At 38.3% G+C, this 23,045-nt stretch overlaps 1 protein-coding gene across 1 annotated transcript in view; it reads right to left on the bottom strand.

Annotated features, from left to right (window-relative positions):
• DOP1B (DOP1 leucine zipper like protein B) overlaps positions 1–23,045 on the bottom strand; it is a 62,724-nt gene that overhangs the window by 16,506 nt on the left and 23,173 nt on the right. The window contains exons 9-27 of the mRNA XM_087721639.1: positions 22,872–22,986; positions 21,813–21,933; positions 20,981–21,100; positions 19,157–19,256; positions 17,433–17,624; positions 12,846–13,536; positions 11,870–12,141; positions 10,550–10,702; positions 8,714–8,814; positions 8,145–8,335; positions 5,766–7,386; positions 5,133–5,244; positions 4,724–4,909; positions 4,220–4,339; positions 3,542–3,676; positions 1,679–1,734; positions 1,119–1,223; positions 972–1,038; positions 194–338 (exon numbers count right to left, since the gene is read on the bottom strand). Coding sequence (XP_087577765.1) covers positions 194–338; positions 972–1,038; positions 1,119–1,223; positions 1,679–1,734; positions 3,542–3,676; positions 4,220–4,339; positions 4,724–4,909; positions 5,133–5,244; positions 5,766–7,386; positions 8,145–8,335; positions 8,714–8,814; positions 10,550–10,702; positions 11,870–12,141; positions 12,846–13,536; positions 17,433–17,624; positions 19,157–19,256; positions 20,981–21,100; positions 21,813–21,933; positions 22,872–22,986 — 4,603 coding nt within the window. The remainder of the gene's footprint in view (positions 1–193; positions 339–971; positions 1,039–1,118; positions 1,224–1,678; positions 1,735–3,541; positions 3,677–4,219; positions 4,340–4,723; positions 4,910–5,132; positions 5,245–5,765; positions 7,387–8,144; positions 8,336–8,713; positions 8,815–10,549; positions 10,703–11,869; positions 12,142–12,845; positions 13,537–17,432; positions 17,625–19,156; positions 19,257–20,980; positions 21,101–21,812; positions 21,934–22,871; positions 22,987–23,045) is intronic.

Genomic DNA, 23,045 nt, shown 5'->3' with positions numbered 1-23,045 from the left:
TAAATACATTTTAAATAAATAACCTTTAAACTAATTTTTTTTCCCATTTTATGATTTAAAAAGTATATTGCAGGCAGTACTCTGGTATATGCTACTATCAAAAACTACATTTTATCAAACATTTAGCTTAAGAGCTATATATGTTTAAAACTTGTGTTCCATACTTTGATTGTGCAATTTCTAGTTTATTTACCCTGCAGATTATTTTCCACATTGGGTTCTTCTAAAGAGATCTGAGACTGAGCTTTCACTTCCAGATTCCTGCTGAGCCAGCTAGTTTGTTCTAGAGAAGAAGCTGCAATGTTTCCCACTGCTTCCAATATTTTCTGAGTTACATCCTGAAAGGCAAACAGACTGTGAAAGAAAATCAATCCATACAAATAGATAATACACAATGGTGGAAAAAATCACAATTTTTCATTCCCTTGCATACAAGATTGCTGTTTTATTGTGAACTTCAATATTGACTGATTGAGACAATTGTCTTAGAAGTGTACACGGTAGAGCCCAAAGACAGTTTTCCAGGGCTTTGGAGACAAATCTATGTACAGATTTACTAAATTCTAAAAATTCCAATTATTCATACAATTTAGATGTTGCCGAACTCTAAATGATTCTGGACAGCTTATGTTAAAAAAGTAAGAACAATGAAAAGAAAAAGTAATAAACATTCAGAAGACTCTGAATTACAAAAAACAACCCTCAACCACCATTTTGCTTGCAGGCCTGGAAAAACAGGCAAGTTTTCAATGACATTCTGAATATTGGAACAATTCAATGAAGATTTTTTTAAACAACTGTTTTAGCATTGTAGTTTAATCTCATCTATAGCAGGGAAGATTAATTACCGATCTTTCATACACTTTAAAGTTGCTTGCCAAATTTGCTGCATGGTTAGAAAATGATATACTATTTTACCTCTACAGAGTTCCAAATCCAAATGCAGAGATTCAAAATATGCTGCGGAGTACCTGTAAGTCTTTTTGATTCTTTTTATTCTCCTGGTTTGGCGTTCTCGTCACAAAGTCATTCAGAGTACTGCAGACAAATAAACAAAACTCAGTAAAATGATCAATTGTGATTATTACCCTATGTACCAGGGATTGCTACTGTCATACCTGAGAAGCAAAAAATGACCAGGTGGTGCTAAATTCAATTGCACAGATTCCTTAAAAACTCCTAATAACGACTGGAAGTTCTCCTGCAGGGCTGAAACTGGAAGTCTGGAGTGGGAGGATTATATTTCAGTTAGAAAATATTGAAGGGGTATACAGATTTACAAAAAAGGCTATTAAAAAACCCCTATGTTTAACTATTATTATGAGTTACAAATAATGCAAATGTATGTATGCATGCATATACGTATATCTCCAAACAATTAAAGTACACAAGTTTTGTCTGTGTTTCTTTTTAATACAATTGTTATGTAAATGATAACTAGGACTGATGTGGTTTTTTTTACATTTATCTTTTCTAGAATAACAGTCTAAAATGCTGCACTACAAAGTAATAAATCATAATAAGAAATTTAATGGAGATTACATCATGTTTGCAGCTATTTTAACTGAAAATTTTTTCTGTCCTTGCAATATCAGAAATAAAAATTATATAGGAGGGAATAGACATACTTTATGTATACAAAACCCCCAAATTATTTAACAGTTGGAAGCCTATTTACCTTTGAATGAAAGCATTGCAGAATTGGAGCACTGGTATATCCACTAGGGCAGATTTCTGGGAAAGAAAATATAGTGCATTATACTACAGGTAGTCCTCAACTTATGACCATTTGTATAGTGACTGTTCAAGTTACAATGACATTGAAAAAAGGGACTTATGACTATTTTTCAGAGTTATGACCGCTGCAGCATTTCCCTGGTCACATGATCAAGATTCGGTCACTTGGCAACTGATATGTAGTTATGACAGCTGCACTGTCCCAAGGTCATATGATCACTATCTGTAATCTTCTCAGGTGGCTTCCGACAAGGTAAGTCAATAGGGGAAGCCAGATTCGTTTAACCACGTGATTCAGTGAACAACTGATGTGATTCCCTTAACAACTGTGACAAAAGTGGTCATAAAATGGGACAAAATCACTTAATAATTGCCTTGCTTAGCAATAGATATGTTTGACTTGTGATTATAAGTCAAGACCAGGGACGTGCAGTCACTAGAGGCAAGGGAGACGGAGCCTCACCAGTCTCCTCAGGAAAAAGAAAGAAATTTAAATATATTTTTTTAAATAATTAAAGCCAAGATAGTTGCTACCAGATTCCAGCTCACAGTGGCTTGGTGTCTGCTTAGTGTTAACCAAAGCAGGAGGGCGAGAGAATTCGGGGCCTCTTTTCCATAAGGAATTTTTCGCCTTCTAAAAGTTAATAAAGAGTTAAAAGGCAAAGAAGTTCAGATGGAAAAGAGGCACTAATTCTCCCGCCTCCTGATTTGGAAGCAGCCAATCGTGTCTTCTTGAGCATGCTTACATTGGGCGGGGCGTGCTTCAGAGGAGAGAGGAGTGGGCGAGAAGGAGGAGGCTGCCTCTTTGCTGCAGACCTGGGCGCTTGGCGGCTCCCGCGATGCAAAGAGGAGAGGAAGCTACTTCCGGGCTAATCGGTATTTCGACTCTTCCCGGTTGCATTTAAGGCGCTCCTTTCCTTCCAGCGTCTGAGACTTCGAAGCCAAACGAGCCAAACAAGCCGAGGGAACCGCTAGAGCCAGGAGCGCCCGCCCCGCCAAGCCAGGCAGGGCGGGCTGGACTTCTCTTTAGCAAAGAAAAGCTGGCTTTTGTGGTTGTCTCCCCACCCCCGGAGTTGCAGTAGGGTATATGCGAGCCTCCGTGTGCATTTTTCGAAGTTGGCTCCTTCTGATTTGGCAGGATCAAAGTCATTGTCCATCTGATACGAATCAGATGCTCCAAGCTTTAAATTCTCGGCCGGACAGAAAGGTCCCACTTGCGCCGTTTCCTTGGTTCACAAGCACTTCATGCAACGGGTCGATTGTTGGCAAAAGGGATGTTCTGGAAACTCCTTAACGCTCCTTGTACTTTCTTTCCCGCCCCAGTCCGCCTTATTCCTCCAAATTATCTGGGAAGGGTTCGTTGCCGATATATCGAGAGGGTGAAGCATGCATACCTTGAGCCGGGCAAGGGCATGATTTAGGACGAAGTGTGCCTGAGATTACCAGCGGACGCAGGCCGGGACAGCGGGGGGGCAGCGGGGCACTTTGCATCACGGGAGCCACCAAGCGCCTTTGCTGCAGACCCGGGCGCTTGGTTGCTCCCGCGATGCAAATCCCCCCCCCCCGCCGAGGCCGACCGCTGCCCTGCTGAGCCTCACCAGGTATCAACCTCACTGCACGTCACTGGCCAAGACCTATCTGTATAAACTGTCTGTATAAACACTAGCAGTTAATACTTAAAACTTAAAATTTAAAAAATGTAGTTTTTAATGAAAAAACTTTTCTCTATCTGCATAAAAAACCCAAATAAATATTATTTCATCAATTTAGATTAGTTACACTATTCCATTAAATATACTTCTACCTCTTCGCCTTTAATTTGAGAAGGTTTCTTTACAACTTCTTTTATTAGCTGCAGTATAATGTCAGTCTTCAGTGTGCTGAGAGCACAAACAAGATCAACTAATATTAGCTGTGATGTATTAGCTTTAGGAGGCATCTGAAAGAAAAAAAATCAAAGAAAGTATTACTCATATTTTTAAAAATAATTTACTAGAGGATGAGAAACATTCAACACACAAGCAGCATTGGATCTTCCAAGAAGTCCCATCCATACAGTTCTTGTGTTTTTATCCATGAAGTCCTCTCCATACCCCACCTCAATCCCCAACACTGAAGGAGTATCAAGTTGCAAAAGAAATATAGGAAGGAAGGAAGAGTAAATAGGTTAAAAAGAATGGAAAAACCAAGAGATGTCTCACATAAAGTAGATCAGATTTTGAAAAAGAAATGAGAAATTAAAAAAACAAAGACATTTTATAAAGCACTATGTAGCTATGGTTAGAAACAAGGATAACCTGTAAAGACAGAAAGAGAGAAATACTGTACACTTTGTGTGCATTCAGTTTCTTCTCTAAAGGTTAGCAGTGTTATGTCATCCACATCTAAAGGGAATATGCATTTGTATGCATGGGTGCAATGGGTCTAGAGTCTAGCTTAATCTTGGCAGTGGAATGATCCACTGGTATTTTGCATTTTTTACCTTTGTGTGATATTTATGAGGTTTTTTACTGCTCCAAACTGCTGCTGTTGCAGCTATTAGTTGCACACCAAGTTGTCCAGTGAGGGGATTCAAGAAGTCTAGGATTTTATTCTTTAATATCTGTTTAAGAAAACAAAAGAATACACTAATTATATTTTTGTTCCTTCATAGACAAATGCTTGTTTGTATATTGCCAGGATTCCAATCCTGAACTAGATGAAATTGCACTGAACAAAGCTATGGTTTAACTTTATGACTGTTAAAAAAAAGAAGTATCCACTTATACTGTATGTTTATGCAATTATCATTAGAAAAACAAAACTGGAAATATAATTGTTTTATTTAAGGTTATTTTATACTAATGTTTTAAGTTTCAAAATGAAAACTTTTAGAAAAGCTGTTAATCACTTCCATACTAACTGTAAAAAAAATCCACATTAGAAAATATTATCCCATTATGCTCCAATCCCACCTATAGATTAAAGCTTATAGAAACCTTCATACTTTTGTTGCTTTGAAATAAATCGATGAACAGCCTTTTACGCCTAGGAAATCAGATGGCCTTTTTTGAGAATCTTCCTTTTTAATGACATTCCAGAGGAGAGACATGGTGTTAATAATTTGAGGAAGCTCTTCCAAAATGGCATTCCTAGCATTTTTTAGACTTGTTGGATCAGCATTAAAACATGACTAGAAGAACAAAAAACAGTAATATAAAAGAATGAGCAAGGTTTTTATTAATTAATTACATGTCTCATTTTTTTTTGAGACATGTCCTTAACATTTACAAAATGAGATCACTGATCATTTTGAGATGAATCAAATGAATCAATATTCAAAGAAGCAAACATTCCTTAGATTTTCTTCACCATTCTTGCTCTCCCATAAGAATGACTTGGTTGCATACACATACCTTTTTGGTTTGGTTTGGATGATCCAGAAGACAAAAATGGCCAATGGTTGTAAGTCCTTCCAAAAGAGTTAAAGGATAATCTGGTGTAATGTTCTCCCTTTTATAATTTATGCTTTAGGAAAGAAAGTTTCAATAAGTAACTGTCCATTAGCCATACATTTTTATTCACTCTTTTCTCAGAGAGAATATATGTTATGGCTGTTTAGCCAATAATATTTTATCCATAAAAACAAAGATATACGTTTTCTCTACAAAGTTGAGGGGTGGGGAGCAAAAGCAGAATCTTCTATAGAGAAGAAATCTACCAAAGAAATACTTTTTCCTCATCTACAGGTTCCTTTTGATGCAACCATCTAATTCAGGAAAGGAAATTCCTGATACCTCAAGTTCAATCATTAGCAAAAACTCTAGGTGAGCATTAATTGCCACTAGTCACCCTAGATGACAATGTGTTAGAAACATAATATTCTGAGCGAGTATACATATTCCTACATCTTATATTATTCTTTTCCACAGAAAAAAAAATCAGGCACACTGTAGACATTAACATTTTACTTCGAAAATGTGGAGTATTTCATTCAAGCAAAAGCCTAAAGTAGCAAAACATAAAGATTACAAGTAGGTATTGCCTACCTTGCTGATATTTTAGTTGACATCTTCAGGACTTCATGCTCATATTGGTTGACAAGCTCATCCAGATTCTTGCATATCTGTACAATAAATGGGGCTACTGTCCATCCTAATGATTTTCCAAAGTATGGCAAAGAGTATGTAACCAAGCCGACCCAAGACGGATGCATGCCATAGCCGTATTCTGGCTGCAAGCCTCGAACTACTGCAGACACAAACAACCCCTGAGAAGTTATAGGGTGTGGATGCACGTATTGCACAGCACTGATGGCTTCCTGAAAACTAAGAGCCCTTTGCCATTCCTTAGACAGGGCTGGCTGATTTTCCTGTTCCTCTTGAGTCTGCCCAAGATGGTGCTCCAACACTATTAACACTTGCAAAAGTTTAAGTAATTCAATTTGTAAAGGCTGTTCACTCCAAATCTGATCATGACCAAAGTTGATAAGACTTTCCTCAAGGATATAGTGTTCACTTAAACCATTAGTCTTATTAGCTAACATACATTCATAGCATTTCTGACTAATATACATAGAAGCAGAGATAGAAAGAAGGACAAACTCTTGAATTTTGCATCTTCCAAGCAAGTTGCGTATGAATTCTATATTCCTGTTCTCTGTTGATTTGGCCATTGTTGTCAGTTGAGTCACCATTCTGATCAATACTTCAACACTTTTGACTTGGACATCTCTATTGCCAAGCACATCTTTGTGAGTCACCTTCAAATAACAGGGATAATAAGAACGTAGGAAACTTAAACACAGATACATTAACAATTCTATTAATAATGAATGGGGACACATTGTTGGCGACTGAATTTGAAGTTTTCCATAGAAGCTCTGTCCCACAAGTGATTCCTGGTGGCGAGCTAAAAGATTGTAGATTAAATTCAAATGAGCTGTGGAACTTGTATCCATGCTAGTGCTTACTACAGCTTCAATAAACTCTTTAGGATTTGTTTTAAGCACCCCTTCGAGCACAGAAAATGCATACAGAACCCTTTTTGCATCATATGGTTGTAGGTATAAGAGAACATGTTTAAAGAGAGCTTCAACCATCTCCTGTTTTTCTTTCTGTTGCTTTAGTAATCTAGATGTTATAAGTGTTTGAAGTTCCAAATCCATTTCATCATCACTTGAGAGAGATTCTGATGCCCGGGTTCTATCAGAATCAGTACGTACTAAGTTTATCACAGCACTTGATTTTGAACTATCAGCAGGATAAACATTAGAAGAACCAGTATGTTTCATACTGTTTTTGCCATCTGTTGAGGCACTATTATTCTCCTCACGGATCAGATCTTGCTGTTCAGGAGAATGTGAAAATGATGAAGTATTATCACTGTCCAAAGGCCCAGTAGTGGTATCAGCAGATTCAGTGTGTTCACTCTCATCTTTGCCCATTTCTAGTAGTGATTCAGCATACAGACAAGGTTTGTTTACAAAGAACTCATTTTTTAATAGAGATTTCTCTGGGTCTTTTTCAACTTCAGCCCATATAGCTTCTCTATCCACAACTGTGAATTGGCTCAGTGACAAAGTTTCTTCAGAACTGCTTTCACACAGAACTTGAGACTTCACTGATTCCTGAAAGAAGGCGTTCTTTGTATACCATAGAGACATGTCTTCTAAAAAGAACATAAGAGTTTAAAATAAGTATGTTTTATAAACACATGCACATACATACATAAACACTCATATAGCAGCAATGCAAAAGGAAAATACCATGCTAAGAGAGATACTGAAAACAGAATTACCACTATCATAATGCTTTTCATATATACTGTGTACACACACATACACAGACATTTACTTTGTCAAATCTGAAATGTTTGATTGTAACTTTTTGAATTATTTTATGGGGTGGATCTTGTTATTAAGGACTTGCAACAATTTCATTTCAAGAAAATTAAAGCTTTTTTTTTTGCTCTCTTTAGGAATAAAATACTAATGGTGACACTGGCAATGCTTTTTAAAAATTATAAATAATAAGTTGATTTAAGTGAGGTCAATTATTCTTTTCCAATACAACTTGGTGATCCAATACGGTGAACTCTCAGTACATTTAGGAGACAAAATAAGCTATAACATTTTATACACCAAGGAATGCTGACAGCCAACAAACTAAAATAACTTGAAAAAGAATTAAATTAGTTATCATGAGGACAGATCTATAACTAATATTATCTGTGCTTGTTAAATAAAATTGTAGGAAATTCTAAGAAAACATGCCATTAAATATGTTATTGGCAGAGAGAAGCAAAAGGAGAACTGTTGTTTGTATTCTTCCCAGGTGTACCTGAACGATCATCTTGGGAAAGATACTTTCTAGGCTAGATTGTATCTTGATCTGATCCAATAAGAGTTTTGCTAAATACAATCTTACCTTCTGAGTTTTTCTGCTTGATACAGTGAAGGGAGACACGGTGTGTCTTGGGATGTAATAAAAGCAGAAGAGCAGGTTCAAGAATTCTTGTAACATCGTTAAGTGAGAGTGCTCGTATCAACCAACCCTGTGCTGCAGCACTAATTGCTCCATCTGAATAGTTTAGACTATCCAGGACAACAAACAGGGATCTACAGGGGAAAAAAATAATAGAACTATTGAGGCAATGATAATGTAATGAGAAGACTACTACACAGTATACAAAAACCCAATACAGTAGAACCTCTGGTCATGAATGCTTCGAACCATGACCATTTTTTCCCCATGGCTGATTCCCCCCCCCTTTTTTTTGTAAGTATCAAATTTCCAAAATTAGGTTCAGGTCACGACCAAATCAGTTTGAGACTAAAGTTATGGAACAAATTATGGCTGTGGCCAGAGGTTCTACTGTACTGTAATAATGAAATGAAAATAAACATAATTGTGCATGAGATTATGACATTAGTCTATTTCCCTTATACTGATTACATTAAAGTTTTTTAAAATATACCAATTCAAAATAGTTATACCTATCAAAAGATCGGTTGTGGGATGTAGTTCTATTGCCCTGAATTTCTCTAGTCAAATGCCACATGACGGAGAATCTGAACAGTGCTTCCAGCCGCATACACTTGCAGGAAAGAAATCCAAAATAAAAAAATAATAATTAAATGTACTATATTTAAATACACATATTTCTCTCATTCAAACCTACAAACCTTTATGCGAATTAAGGAACATGGAAATAATTTGCTGATATGGGAAGCAGTACTTAGTATTTACTGTATATGTTTTTTTCCTATATGTAGCTAAAGAAATCATAAACCATATGAAGAATGGCTGTAGGTTTTGGGTCTGGCTAGTTTAAAGAAAAGAATTAGGGATGACATGGTAGCAGTATTCCAGTATTTGAGGAGCTGCCACAAAGAAGATGGGTCAAATTATTCCCCAAAGAACCAGAAGGTAGGACAAGAAATAATGGTTGGAAACTAATCAAAGAAAGAAGCAACCTGGAACCAAGGAGAAACTTCCTAACAGTGAGGACAATTAACCAATGGAACAACTTGCCTTCAGAAGTTATTGGTGCTTCATCACTGAACGTTTCAAAAAAGAGACTGGACAGTCATTTGTCTGAGATAGTATAGGTTCTCCTGCTTGAGCAGGGGGCTGGACTAGAAGACCTCCAAGGTCCCTTCCAGCTTTATTCTATTCTAGAAATCAATATTTACAATTCCATAAAAAATTAAAATGGAAATTAATATATTTTTAGACAATATCAAATTTAAAATGGCAGCAGCCAAACTAACAATTCTTCTTTAATATTTACCAATAGCAATAGCAGTAGACTTATATACCGCTTCATAGGCCTTTCAGGCCTCTCTAAGCGGTTTACAGAGAGTCAGCATATTGCCCCCAACAATCTGGGTCCTCATTTTACCCACCTCGGAAGGATGGAAGGCTGAGTCAACCCTGAGCCGGTGAGATTTGAACCGCTGACCTGCTGATCTAGCAGTAGCCTGCAGTGCTGCATTTAACCACTGCGCCACCTTGGCTCTTACCACCCAGGCTCTCTACCAATCATAGAAATAAGGTTTAGGAAGAAAACATCATTAGCCTCAGGAATTATTGATTGATTGAGTGTATTATTTCTTCATTTTTGAACAATTTTTATAAGTAAACAATTTTAAATGTTTAATTTTAATTTTTTGTGAACTATAGTTCACTTCATCAGATGCATGGAATGGTTAAACTGATACAGGATTTAAACTGGGATGATGAGGTGGAAAAGAGAGGGAGGAAAAGATAGACTGGTTATATAGATACAGGTTATATGTGAGACAGATTACACATACTGTACCTTATTAATTAACATTGTAATATGATAAAAAGACATTGTATTGAGAGTTTTTGAAATAGCCTGATATGTGACTTTAGCAATGTTTTACTTGACTGTGATGTTAAAACTTCTTTTTTTCAAAATGTTACTTTGAGATCTGTGTTATAATATCCTAAGGAGTAAAAATGTTCTAGAATTCCATTATCCTTGTTTTTACGATGTCAAACCTCTAATTATTTTCAATTTTTATGCTGTTTTCTTCATCACGTCTTCCACAACTATGCATACGATTACGATATTGGAATTTCCCTGATACACAATATATTAAAATATGTACCATCTTCTATAATAGTGGTAAGGACCTCGAAATACTGCTGAATTATAATTTTGCATAACAGAAATTATAATTATTCATATGTTATGGAGAATTTTAACTACTTTGAAGTTTGACCCTGGCATACTGTTCAAGAAGCCCAAATAAAACTGGGATGAGTTGATTTAGGTAGGGTTGCAAAACACAAAACCTTACTTTATCATGATCCAGTAATGCAAGGCAGATAATATCTTCACAGATATTAGCAGATGGAGCTAGACAATGCAGACGATAGAACAGTTCTACACAGGTATTGTGATGTTCTCGTGTCTCTTTGTTTAGCTGATTCCAAAGCACCTGAGCAACTCTCTGTTGTAATTTAAAATAAAATAAAATCAAATTATCCATTTTAGATATATTTAACACAGGATAAAGAAAGCTCTATATTAATGAAAAATATTGGTCTTAATTTTCATTTACTCTACATTAAATTGTATTACAATATTTAATACATATTTTCTCCTATGGATATATCGAGAAGTTTGAATGCTTTTAAGAATTAATTGGAAAGAAACAAGTTATTAACAACATTCTTTATGTTCTTATTTTTTATTGCGATTATTCACAGTTGCTTACAATCTTCAATCCTGGCCACTACAATGCTTAGCTACCTTAATAAAGAATACTGATTGTAGGTTATCTTGGATGGAATTGTCACATGCTATTGTAAATTATTCTTTTCTTTCCATTTTTCTTTCTGCTACTTCAACATCTCTAGTACAGTGCTTTTAGTTCAGTGATTCTCAAAGAGATATCCTTGGCACAATAGTGCCATGTTACAGAAAAGCCTCTTGTGTCCACTCAAACCCTGTTTCTCCATATTCATTGCCAATGGACTAATTCATTGAAGCCTACAATAATACAAGCAACAACATGAAAACTAAAATAGAGGCTGACTTCATTACCAAAGTTGCCCTAATTACTGACTATGGGTCAACATGTATTGTGCTAGCTTGAATTGCAACCTTACACCAGTTATCTAAAAAGAATAGGATAAATAATAACTATGTCAACAAAAATCTAAACTGGGATGGAGAGTCACTTGACTGTAGTTCCTTAGTACTCATATTTTCTACTGAATTGGTTGCTGATTAAGTTTGTGCTCAGAGTTGTTATTATGCCATTGGTTTTGGATAGTAATTATGATTAAAATGTTCTACAAAATATCATTTCATAAGACCTTTAATAAAGGAAAGATGAGAAGGCCTGTTGTAATGCAACTATAAATGTGATTCTGTTTGCTAAACCTGTGAGCTCCCATGATGTTAAAAGCAAAAATGTAGGGAAAAAATATTTGTTTAACTGGTTTTCCCCACACCTGCTTAAGTGGCTCTATTATTTTGTTGGATTAGTTTAAGTAAGGAAAGTAATAACAAATGCTATTGGCTATCTTCAGGTAATAATAAGGTCGAGCTGTAAATATTCCATTGTCTCATATGCACAAATGTCTTAAGTGGGAAAAAAAAAGCACAGCACCTGATAGAAATCAGTTTTTTCTGAAATTAGCTTTAGGATTCCAGGAGCAATAGGAGGAATTGTGACCATCTGCAGTCTTCCAAAGAAGGGGTTTTGCCCAGGAATTTTATATCGTTTAATTCTGTCTTCAATAACCAATGCCAGTGACTGGGAATGGTTGATTACTTCTAGCAGTACAGAAATGGCCAAATTCTGAATGTAGCAGTCATTAACACAGCAACATATTGTCATCAAGGATTTAAGCCACAAAGGAAAACTGGATTCACTGCCTCCTAATGAAAGTGATAAAGAGTTTGGTGCATTATTCAAACAATCATTAACTGGTGATTTGAAAAGTATAAAAATAATGTTCCCATATTGAATTGTATTTATTAAATTTATATTTAGTGTGTATTCAAATATTTTTAGCAAATATTCAACTATTAAAACTCAGTATTTGTATTTGGGAATGTATATAAATGACCTATTATTCCAACAGTTTTATGAATGAATTAATGAATACTTCTTTTCCTAGTGGCATTCAATATTCCAAAGCTACTAAGAATGCTTAGTCTCTTCAAACAATTTGCTTACACATATATGGTGGTTCTTAATATGAAACAGCAATTATTGAAAAACATTCCAATAACTTAATTTTTCATAAACTTTACTTTGTTGCTAATCCAGCTGGTACACATTGTTTACTAGTGGCGACATTTTTCCTGATAAAATGCTGATTAAGTTATTCAACAAATTATTAAGTAATTCTTAATTGATTTTGCAAGGGAAATATGGAAACACCACCCACAGATGAGCATATACTTTAACTGAATAGTAGGATCCGATGTATTCAATGTGTATTCAACTCCTTAATTATACTTATAGATATGTAGATTTTAGGTTAGCATTTGTGAATATTTCCCTTGAAAGTCTCCTTATTTAGCATTCTTCTGTGATGTAAATTATCAGAATGCTAGAATGAGAATGTTCTTCTTACCAGGCACTTGAAAGAGTGACAAATACAACAGTTCGGATTCTTCTTCAGAAAGATAGACCGGAAACGTAGTGCAATCCAATAAGAGATAGCACAGAGCTGAAAAGGTCTCTCTGCAATCCTCTCGTGTAGCTCCCAAATCAAATGTAACTCGATCAAGGTCCCAATCTTTCTCTTCTTTATCCCTTGGATTATCGCATTCATCAGAAGGGGATGAAGGCTTCAAACCTTTCTGTTTAAAAGGTGATCCTCGTACGGTGAAGAAATCTGATAGCATTTGCTTCAACTGAGGCACCACTATCTGCCTGGAGTCATACAAGTGCCTTTTGTCCTCAGTATTTATGGCAACTTGGTAATTATTCTCTTTGTTGTTTCCTTGACTGACATGGACTTTTGAAACATTGTCATTATTGGAATTCTGTAAATGAATCTCAAATATATGTTTACTGGCAAATTTGGCAACCAGTTCCTGGATATAGTGCAAAGTCATCTGCAAGCTTCCACCCTTTTTCCAGACATCATCTTTGTCAGGGATTATCCTAGGCATCCTCAAATGCTGTAACAGTTCAGGAGATGAAGCACTAAGAGCAATGCCGCTGTCTTCAGATTTTATTGAAGGTAAAGGAATGTCTTCTTCATCTTCTAGTACCTTGGATTCTGAACTTATTTCCTGGTTGTCTTCCTTTACAGGACTCTGCAATATTGCAATGAGTATGTCTAGTACATAAGTATGTATTTATTTTATACAACAGCAAAAGAAAACCTTATGTAAGAATAAACATATCCTTTAGAGTTAAGAAGACATATATTAAAAGTTAACATTTAAATTCTTGCTTAAGTATTCAATTGAACTTGCAGAGGCAACCTTCAGTTCCAAAGCCCCAGATGGCCTTGGATTCTTTTCTGCAGCCCTCAGTGCTTGTAGGGACCATAACTGCCAAAATATGGGAATAGAGGGTTTTTTGTCATTTTGAGGTAGAAAATAGATTAATCTATAGTATGAGCCCTAAAATTGGACTATTAATATTTAAAAAAGAAACGAAGAGGACCTCTCAAATTGTTCCCAATACACTCTCACCCAAGGACGTGCAGTCAGGGGAGGGAGGGCCTCACCACTGTCATCATGAAAAAGAAAAACAAATTTAAAAGGGTTAAAAGGCGAAAAATTCCTTATGCAAAGAAGGCACATGGTTCTCTCGCCTCCTCCTGCAGAGGGCACTTTGTTTAGAGGCTTTTTTTAAAACAGTTAAGCAGAGTCATCCACATGGTGACTCTAGCAGCAACTATCCTAGCCTGGCTAGAGCAGCTCTTGCCTTTTTCTTTTTACATTTTCACATTTTCATCGTGGCAGACAAGAGGAGAGTGGAAATCCTCTGTGACACAGCTGGAAAAGGTATATAGGTCGGAGGGAGGGTGGAGGATATCAAAATTATTGTAATTTGTAAGTAATTTTTTATTGTAAGTAATTTGTGTGTGTGTGTGTGTGCGCGCGCGTGCACGTGTGTTTGTTTCTTCACTTCACTCAAACAAACTCTCTCTCAATTTGAGAGAGAGTTTGTTTGGGAAGAGAGGGAAGGGCGAGAGACAGGGAGGGGAGCCTTTTTGAGAAGAGAGAGGGCAGCCTGTCAGCAGAAGTGGGTCTTTTGCCCGCCTCTGCTGGCGGGCTGGTGCTTTCTTTCTTTTGCCAGGCCCCTCGCACCCGCGTCCAGCCCGCTGCAGCTCGCCACGCCGGTGGAGGAATGGGCTGGGTGGGCTGGCAAAGAGAGGCGCAGGCTGTCAGGACAAGCGCCGTAGCAGCGCCCAGTCTGGAGCGGAGCGCTCGCCTCATGACGGCACATGGGAGAAGTTCTGGCAGATGGAACGGAGCGAGCCGGAGGGTGGGTGTGGGGCTTACAGGGCCGTCCGGAGAGGCGAGCTTCCTGGAGGCTGGTCTCCCGCACCCCACAGCCTCCCCTCCAGCTGGGTGATGCCGCCGAGCTCTTTGCCACCAGCGACTCTTGGCGCTGCTGGAAGAAAGAGGTGGGCATGGAGTTTGGCCACCTCCTGATCCCTGCTGGCCCTGCAGCCCCAATCACTTCCCTTTTATCTGGATGAACCCTCCCTCCCGCCCCGCCTCCCCTCTGGGAGAGACATGGTCACCAGGAGCACTGTCCCTCCCTTCGCCCTCCCCTCATACCTTTTTGGGCTCGGAAGAAGGGAGGGAGGGAGAGAGGGAGGGAAGGAAAGAAAGAAAAAGAAAGAAAAAGAGGGAGAGAGAGAGTGTGTGTGTCGACTTTCCCCTCACGTTTTCCCGCCACCTCCATGGCCCGATCCCCGCTGGCCCCACAGCCGCCGCCGCTTCCCTTTTACCCACACCGCCTCCACCATGCCCCTGCCTGGGACAACCACGGCCGCTTGTGGCTCTGCCAACCTCTCGCCCTCCCCTCATCCTGGGCTCTCCTCATGGTCTCTCATCCTGCGTCCGAAGGCGAGGGGTCCCTGGCCACCCGCAGCCTGTCGCCCTTTCGCCCTCCATTCATCCCCTCCTGAAAAAGGAAGGAAGGAAGGAGGGAGGAGAAGGAGACCAAGGGATGGAGGTAGGAAAGGAGGCAAGAAAAGAAGGAAAGTGTTAGGAATAAGAAGGAAAGAGGGAAGGAAAGGAAGGAACAAGATGAGAAGGAGAAGGAGACAGAGAAAGAAAGGAAGGAAGGAAAGAAGAAAGGAAGGCTCCTCAGAGGCAGATCTACAGAGATCTACTGCACATGGGAGAAGTTCTGGCAGATGGGACGGAGCGAGCCGGAGGGGGTGTGTGGGGCTTACAGGGCCGTCCAGAGAGGCGAGCTTCCCGGAGGCTGGTCTCCCGCACCCCACGCCCTCCCCTACAGCTGGGTGACGCCACCAAGCTCTTTGCTGACTCTCAGCACTGCTGGAAGAAAGAGGTGGGCATGGAGTTTGTTTGCCCCCCTGACTATGCCTTGCCTGGTCACACCCCCTTGCCCTGCAGAGGGCTTGCCCGGTGAAGAAGACGCCCGGAGGGTTGGTGCCAGCAGGCAGGCAAGCGGGGCGCAGAGGGAAGGAAGCGCCACTGCAGGTAGCTCGAGGCGGCGCGCCTTGTCACAAGTGGCTCTCCAGCCACCTGGAAGGAAACAGCGAGTCAAAGGGTTGGCACCCCACGAGCGAAGGGGCCACAAGACTGCTTCATTTCTGGCGGGTAGTTCTAAGCGAGGCAGCAAGAGCGCGCCAAAATCAGTGCCCTGTCAACCCCTCGGTTGCCCCCCCCTCTCTCGAGCGCATGTCTGGTTTGTTTTTTTTACATAAAAGCATAAAGAAAAGCCGCCCCTGAAGCTCCGACACATCCCGCTCTATGGTGGATGCAGCGGCCATAGAGCGGGATGCACTGGCAGACATAGGGCGGCTTTTGCCCTCTTGCCTCACCGGCCGTGAACCTCACCGCACGCCACTGTTTTCACCCATGTGTGATGTAACCCCACCACTCCAACTTTCACCTCAAAAGGTTAAGTGCAGTCCTTGGGTGCCAAATGCTTGCTTGATCCAACTTGGTCCTCTCCTACTGAGAGTGTCAATCGGTCCTGCCTCTTTTTCTACTTGACTTTCATTAATACAGCCACAAGCATTTTCTGCTGTGTAAGACTGGATGCCAAATATGTGTTATATTTCACACAATATAAGAATGTTCAATTGCATTTGCTTAAGTACAAGAACCTTAATAAAGCAGAGTCTGAGATTACATGAATAGCTGCACCTATGTTCATAAACATAGAGACCGCCTGCTGCCAATTACCTCCACTAGACCGATTAGATCCCACAGATTAGGCCTCCTCCGAATTCCATCCGCCGGCCAGTGTCGACTGGCGACTACCCGGAGGAGAGCCTTCTCTGTGGCTGCTCCGACCCTCTGGAACGAACTCCCCGTGGAGATTCGAACCCTCACCACCCTCCAGGCCTTCCGCAAAGCCCTTAAAACCTGGCTGTTCCGACAGGCCTGGGGCTAAAGAGCTGTTGCCCCCGTCTCGAATGGTATGACTGTTGTGTGTTTTAAATTATGCATTGCTATGCTTTGTTTTTTAAATTTTTTTGTCTGTATCCCCCTTCCCTGGTTCGAGCTGTGAGCCGCCCTGAGTCCCCTTCGGGGGGAAAAGGGCAGCATATAAATATAATAAACTGAACTGAACTGAACACAATAATACAAACATAGAACAGGAAAAAATGCATATGTACATCTCTTAGTCTCAAAAGTTTAGAAACAAGAATCAACTATTATTTTAAAACAAAAAAAAATATGCTCCAAGAAATAAATAAAAATCTGTTCTTAAGCCATCTTTCCCTATGATGTATTTAAATAAGCACAATTTTAGTCCATACTGTATTATAATTTCCTATATAGATATTGGAATTGTAGAATTATTAGAAAATTAATGTTGTTTTAGAGAACTAATAGTTCTCACAGCTAATTGAACAATTTTATGCCAACTATTGGAATGCAGCCACCAGAATCACTCTGGTGATTCAAAATACAAATATATATGGTATGGCCTTAGTAAGTAAATAAACTCATGCCAAAATCGGTCAGAAAAACATATTAATACTTACAGAGTCTGAGCTTCCAGTTTCAGTACTCAGGTAGGCAGATGGCATTTGCACTTTACTAAGCACTTTAAAACATGTTCTTAACATGTATGTGAACTCTGATAAACTTAGTACTTCCATGTTTTCAAGAAGACTTTGTACCATACAGTTGAGCATTTGTGGCAGATACAGAGACTGTACTTCAGAATAAAGTTCCTACAAAAACAAGATGGTTCAAGGAAGCAAGCACTTTAAAAAGACTTGAAATTAAATCCAAATAAAATGAGAAAATATAATCAAGCCTTGACAGTGGGACTGCATCAGCTCAGTGGATCTGGCAGCACCTTAGCAGTTGCAAAAAAAAGTAACACTTGTATAATTGTGTGTCAGTTGTGAGTGCTCTGAAGCCAGTCAGACTTTGCTGAGTCATAACATAATATGATGCTTTGGGACTGTTCTTCAATTGATTAATAGTTGGGAACTAACCTGGGCATAGTATTATGATCATATTATATAAATAATGCAAGAGTCATTACTAGGCATTCATTATTGTGGAATTAAATTCAATGTGTCGGCTTTATATTTTAAAGAAATACACAAGCCAATATACATAGGCCTTGGCTGTCTCCCCGTGAGTTCATTTGCATATTAAGATCTTCAAAAGTCCTTCTAGTTACCCTTGCTTGCAAAATTCCACTTGTTTGGCTAATGAAAATAAGGTTTTTTCCTTTTTATATTTCCCCCCTTTTTTATTGAATACATATAAACAAATAAGATGCAGTAGGAATAAATAAGAAAAATAATAAATAAATAAAGAGTTTACAGGTATCATGGAGGGTATATTCTGCCATTTTTCCTGTCATTAATTGTGAATAACTGAATTTATTGATTCAAAAAGCTAAAAAGTTGCTATTAATTTCTAAGAAAACAATGAATATTAGTAACTATGATCAAAACAGTATAAGTCAACAAATGAAATTATGAATTATAATAATTTATGTTCACGTTCCTAAAGATTATTCAAATTAGAAATGCTATAAAATTGAAGCAGAATGTAAGTGTAGTGAAAACCAATTTTTGGTAATGGTACAAATATATGTCTTGAGAATAAGGTAAAATATTGGTTACAAACTATAGAATAAATTTCAACTGCAAGTGGTCTTTCATATCTCACATTTTATTTGTTGATTTGCTGAATTGTTTTGTAGTTTTATTCCTTTCTGCTGATCGCTGCTTGTTTTGTAGAAACATGAAATGTTTTTCATAATTTAACATAGCATGGAAATATATTATGTCAAAATATAACTCTAAATAACTCCAGTGGAACTATAGCAGTGGTGGGATATGACCGGTAGACCCCGGTACGGGCATACCGGTGCCTGCTGGGAGCACCAGGTACTGTTCTGCTATGGTGCTCCGGCTGGCCCACCCACCTGCTCGCTCTCTTTACCACTATTTGAGCCGATCAGGACATTTGCACATGCACACAGAGCATACAGCGCCTGCGTGACGCTCAATTGAGCAGCTGGAGCGTCACAGGCAGTGGGTACGCATGCACGCACTGCGTGAGTGGACGTGGTGAGCACCTGGCCCTGTTCCAGCGTACCGGTTGCAACAGGGTCTGGAACCCATCACTGAACTATAGCCCTGCATAAAAACTTCCTTTGGCAAGTAGAACACATCTATACATATTGAAGAAATAATTTACATAAATGGCTTAAGAGACAAAATTAAACATTTTGACTTACCAGTGGTATCACATCTAGAAGAAACACTGTTAGTGTGCAGAGTTCTGAAATTGTTGCACCATTAGTTAGCAGTTGTGTCTGTGTGGATTTATTTTTGTCGCTGAAAAAAAAGGATAACTTTTGTTTTAAAAAAAAGCCTTTTCATTCAGGTTTGATCATAGTGTAATTTTTAATAGAAATGCAATTAAAAACAGTAGCATATAAAACATACATTGAACTGGTTGTGTGCTTCTTCCAAAAACATTTTTAAAACCCAACTTCTCCAGATATTATTCTTTTGTTTCTCAAATCAAGCACTGCATTTTCTAAAACATAGTAGAAAGCATATTTTAGTAGATATTAGGTAACCTATGCTCTGTTGGATCATTATTTCATAGATATTTACTTAAATAAACAGAAAATAATGACCATGGGTGGGAAAATACAGTGGATACTGGAGCAACTTCTGACTTACTGCTGGCTCCCCGATTGAGTTTCCTTGTGGGAATTTGGCCAGGAGCGTCAAAAATCTTCTCCCTCCTCCATCTCAATCAACAAAATAAGAAACACCAACCAAAGGAAGAAAATTTTATCGAAACTGAACATAATAAGGAACACTTAACTAACACTTTTAGAGACAGACCAATGGCAAATTGTCATTCATAGAAGGAAAAAACCCCTCAAACTCAATCCAGTCTAGGTGCTGGAGCTAAACAATCAATTTCCTGTTGGAAAAAAGTGTGCAGACACCTGAAGAGGAGACATCATCAAGGGTACCAATTGTAGGGTGGAGAGAGCCAAAGAGATGGGGCCACAGGTGGTATTTTCTTCTACTCCCAATGAAAGGTAGGCATCCAATGAGGGAACACAGAACTTTTGAAGTAAACCATTACCTTAGAAGATAGTGCCATTAAGAGAACTTTGGAATCCTAGACCATGATCTATAATACCTACCTGAGGGGCTTCTGGACAGGGATGGGCTACATCTCACAATAACAGGGAAATTTTCACCAACTGTAACTGGCTGACCAACCACACTCAACATGAAGTCCTCAATGTAACTACTTCTACATGGAGGGAAGCATGCAGTTCTGTCTTAGCCAGTACTCTTCAACATCTTCATAAAAGATTTAGATTTTGGGAATTCATCAAATTTGCAGATGATATTAATCTGGAGGAAATAGCCAGCACTTTAGAACAGTGATTCCCAATGTTTTTGGCTCTGCAGAGCAGCAGCGACAGTGGAATAGAGGTGGAGGTGATAGTTTAACATGTAAACTCTTCGCTTGCGTTGCCTGATTCCCAATGGGCCGTGGTCTAGTACTAGTCTGCAGACCAGGGGATGGGGACACCTGCTTTAGAAGATAGGCTCAAGATCGAGAAGGATCTTGACCGGCTTGTACGCTGGGTCTTATTCATCAAAATGCAATTCAGTGGTGACACCGCAGTAACTGTTAGAGAGAACTAGGAGTACCATTTAAATATGAACCAGTAGTGTCGTGCGGTTCCCAAAGAAATCCAATGCAGTTCTAGGTTTCATCAACAGATAGTATCAAGGTAAGTACTACTTTATACTGCTCTGATAAGACTACACTTGGAATGCTGTGTCCAGTTTTGGCTACCATGATATAAAAAGATGTTGAAGGTTTAAAAAGGGTGCAGAGACGAGCAACAAAGATGAGAGAGGTAGTTTCCTGAGATGGTACTCATAAATTTATTGGAAGTCAATATGGCTTGCAGAGCAATGATATTGCATGGCATTTGTATTCTGAATTTAAGAAAAATTATTACTGTTCCCCTGTTATTCTCTTATCTCCAAAGCAAAAATACAAGATCTGTAACTACCTTAAGCAGTCCTCAATGCATCCGGTCATATAATCCCACAGAAAATCTGTGTTTAAGGATGTGATCAACATGTTAGCTGTTTTAACAATCTCAGATGCATTCTTGTTTTCTTTTATTGCACTGAAAAGAGAATAAACAATATTTAGTAAATATATGTAGAAGAATATATATATATTTAAAGTAAGACATATTATGTTAATAATAAATAAATGTATTTAAGGTGATGGTACAAAACTTGTAACTAGGTATTCGGAAATGAAACTGAAAATTTAAGTCCCTACCTGTCCTGAAATTTAAGTCTGAGTTATAGGATGAGCCAAGTTTAGCACCACTCTTTTCTAATATAACCATTCTTCTTTTACATTCAAGCAGTATTATGGGGTTTCTTTTTAACTGAGAGTCCCAAAGGTTTTTTTTTCAAGAGGCAATTGGACTTTGAAGAAAAACCCGACTGGTTCTAAATCACCTAGCTGACTTTATGACTGAGACACAATTAGAACTCACGGCCTTCCAGTTTCTAACCCAATGCCTTTAGCTACTGTAACAAACTGGCTTTGTGTTAACCCAGAAAGAGTCATATTTCTGATAGACTTTTGCAACCACTGATTTAGCAGAGACCCCCCATAGCAAGTTTCCTGTAGCAGTAGAAACAGGACATTCCCTTAGCTTGCAAAATGTTCAAATTACTTTCAAAGCATGTTTTGAAGAACTGGATACAAGAAAATATGTAATTGTGATCAGAAATATAGTAGCAGTATCCAACAACCGGGGAAAAAAATAGATGTATAATTTATTTATTTAGCTACATAAGTAAACAGAAAACAAACTATACCTTGTAAGGACATTCCCAGTTTGACTATAGCTAAGTTTAAGATCAGAACCCAGTGTTTCTTTGCAATATCTATAGAATGCTCTGATCACTTCAAGAAATAAGTCCGCAATGACTAATGGGCCTACAATAAGGGAAATATAAAGGAATCCAATATTTAAACACTTATTTACACATGTGAATTATCTTACTATAAAGTTATATTGACACAACTTCATCTCTGCAGTTCAATGTATTATTACATACAGTAAATATTAAGAGCATTGTTAGGATTTCACACATGATTAGCAATATGACTAGAACAGAATCTCAATATTCCACATAGATCAATTTTATGTTAACTATATTTATTTTGCAGAAGCAGCAGTCTCAGTTGATACATAATTGAATTGTGCAAGTGTACTTTTTATGCTTTCATAATGGAAATTAATTTAATATCAGACTTCTGGTTTCTATGTACTTTTTCATTTGTTATGTCTATTCTCAGACCAAGAAAATAGTCTATATTCTAATAATTAAACAACTGGAAAGATCTTAGGCCTAAACCTTCCTGGCTTAGTGGACCGGCAGGAGGAGGAAGAGGGATGATTCTGTGTGAGCGTCAGGCACATGTATGCAACACCATTTGTGTGTGAGTACCTGACACTCATGCAAATGGAGTTTTGTGTGTGAGCACCCACTACTTGAGCAAGCGGAACTGCACACACACAAACGCTTGCTTATTGCTTGCGCCGCCTGGTAGTGGGCCATTACCTAGGGGTTGGAAACCATTTTCTCAAACAGTGACAGCTACCTAGCAGTAATTAAGTATGATACAATATGTTGTCTCTGAATGAAGATAGGAATATCAGAAAACAAGCCATGAAGAGATGTATAAGTACTCTTTTCATAATGTATTCAAATTAATAATGAATTTAAGAAATATTGAAGAACATCGAAGTTGTATTTAGATAATGTTAATTTAAAATGATTGACCAGCATCTATGTCAGAAGAAACCTGTGTTTGTCAATAGTGTGACTTAGCACATTTAGTTCTTGAAGAAAAGTCTCTCTTTTCCTTACCTATTTCAGGCTTGTCAAGTAGGCTTATGAGAATGCGGAATGGCTTCAAATATGCATGGTGCTGTTCTTCTAAGTCAGATTCTGAAAATTTCTGATGTAGTATTTCAATTAAACCCTATTAATCAAGAAAAAATTGACAACCATGCAAATTAGTTGTTATCAGCTTTTTAAATA

The sequence above is a fragment of the Thamnophis sirtalis genome, unplaced genomic scaffold (assembly GCF_051295495.1).
Source record: "Thamnophis sirtalis isolate CommonGarterSnake01/CBP01778 unplaced genomic scaffold, rThaSir2_p1.2 scaffold_8, whole genome shotgun sequence".
Taxonomy (NCBI): Eukaryota; Metazoa; Chordata; class Lepidosauria; order Squamata; family Natricidae; genus Thamnophis; species Thamnophis sirtalis.
Note: the sequence above shows the minus strand (reverse complement) of the source record. Positions and strands in the feature narration are given on the sequence as shown.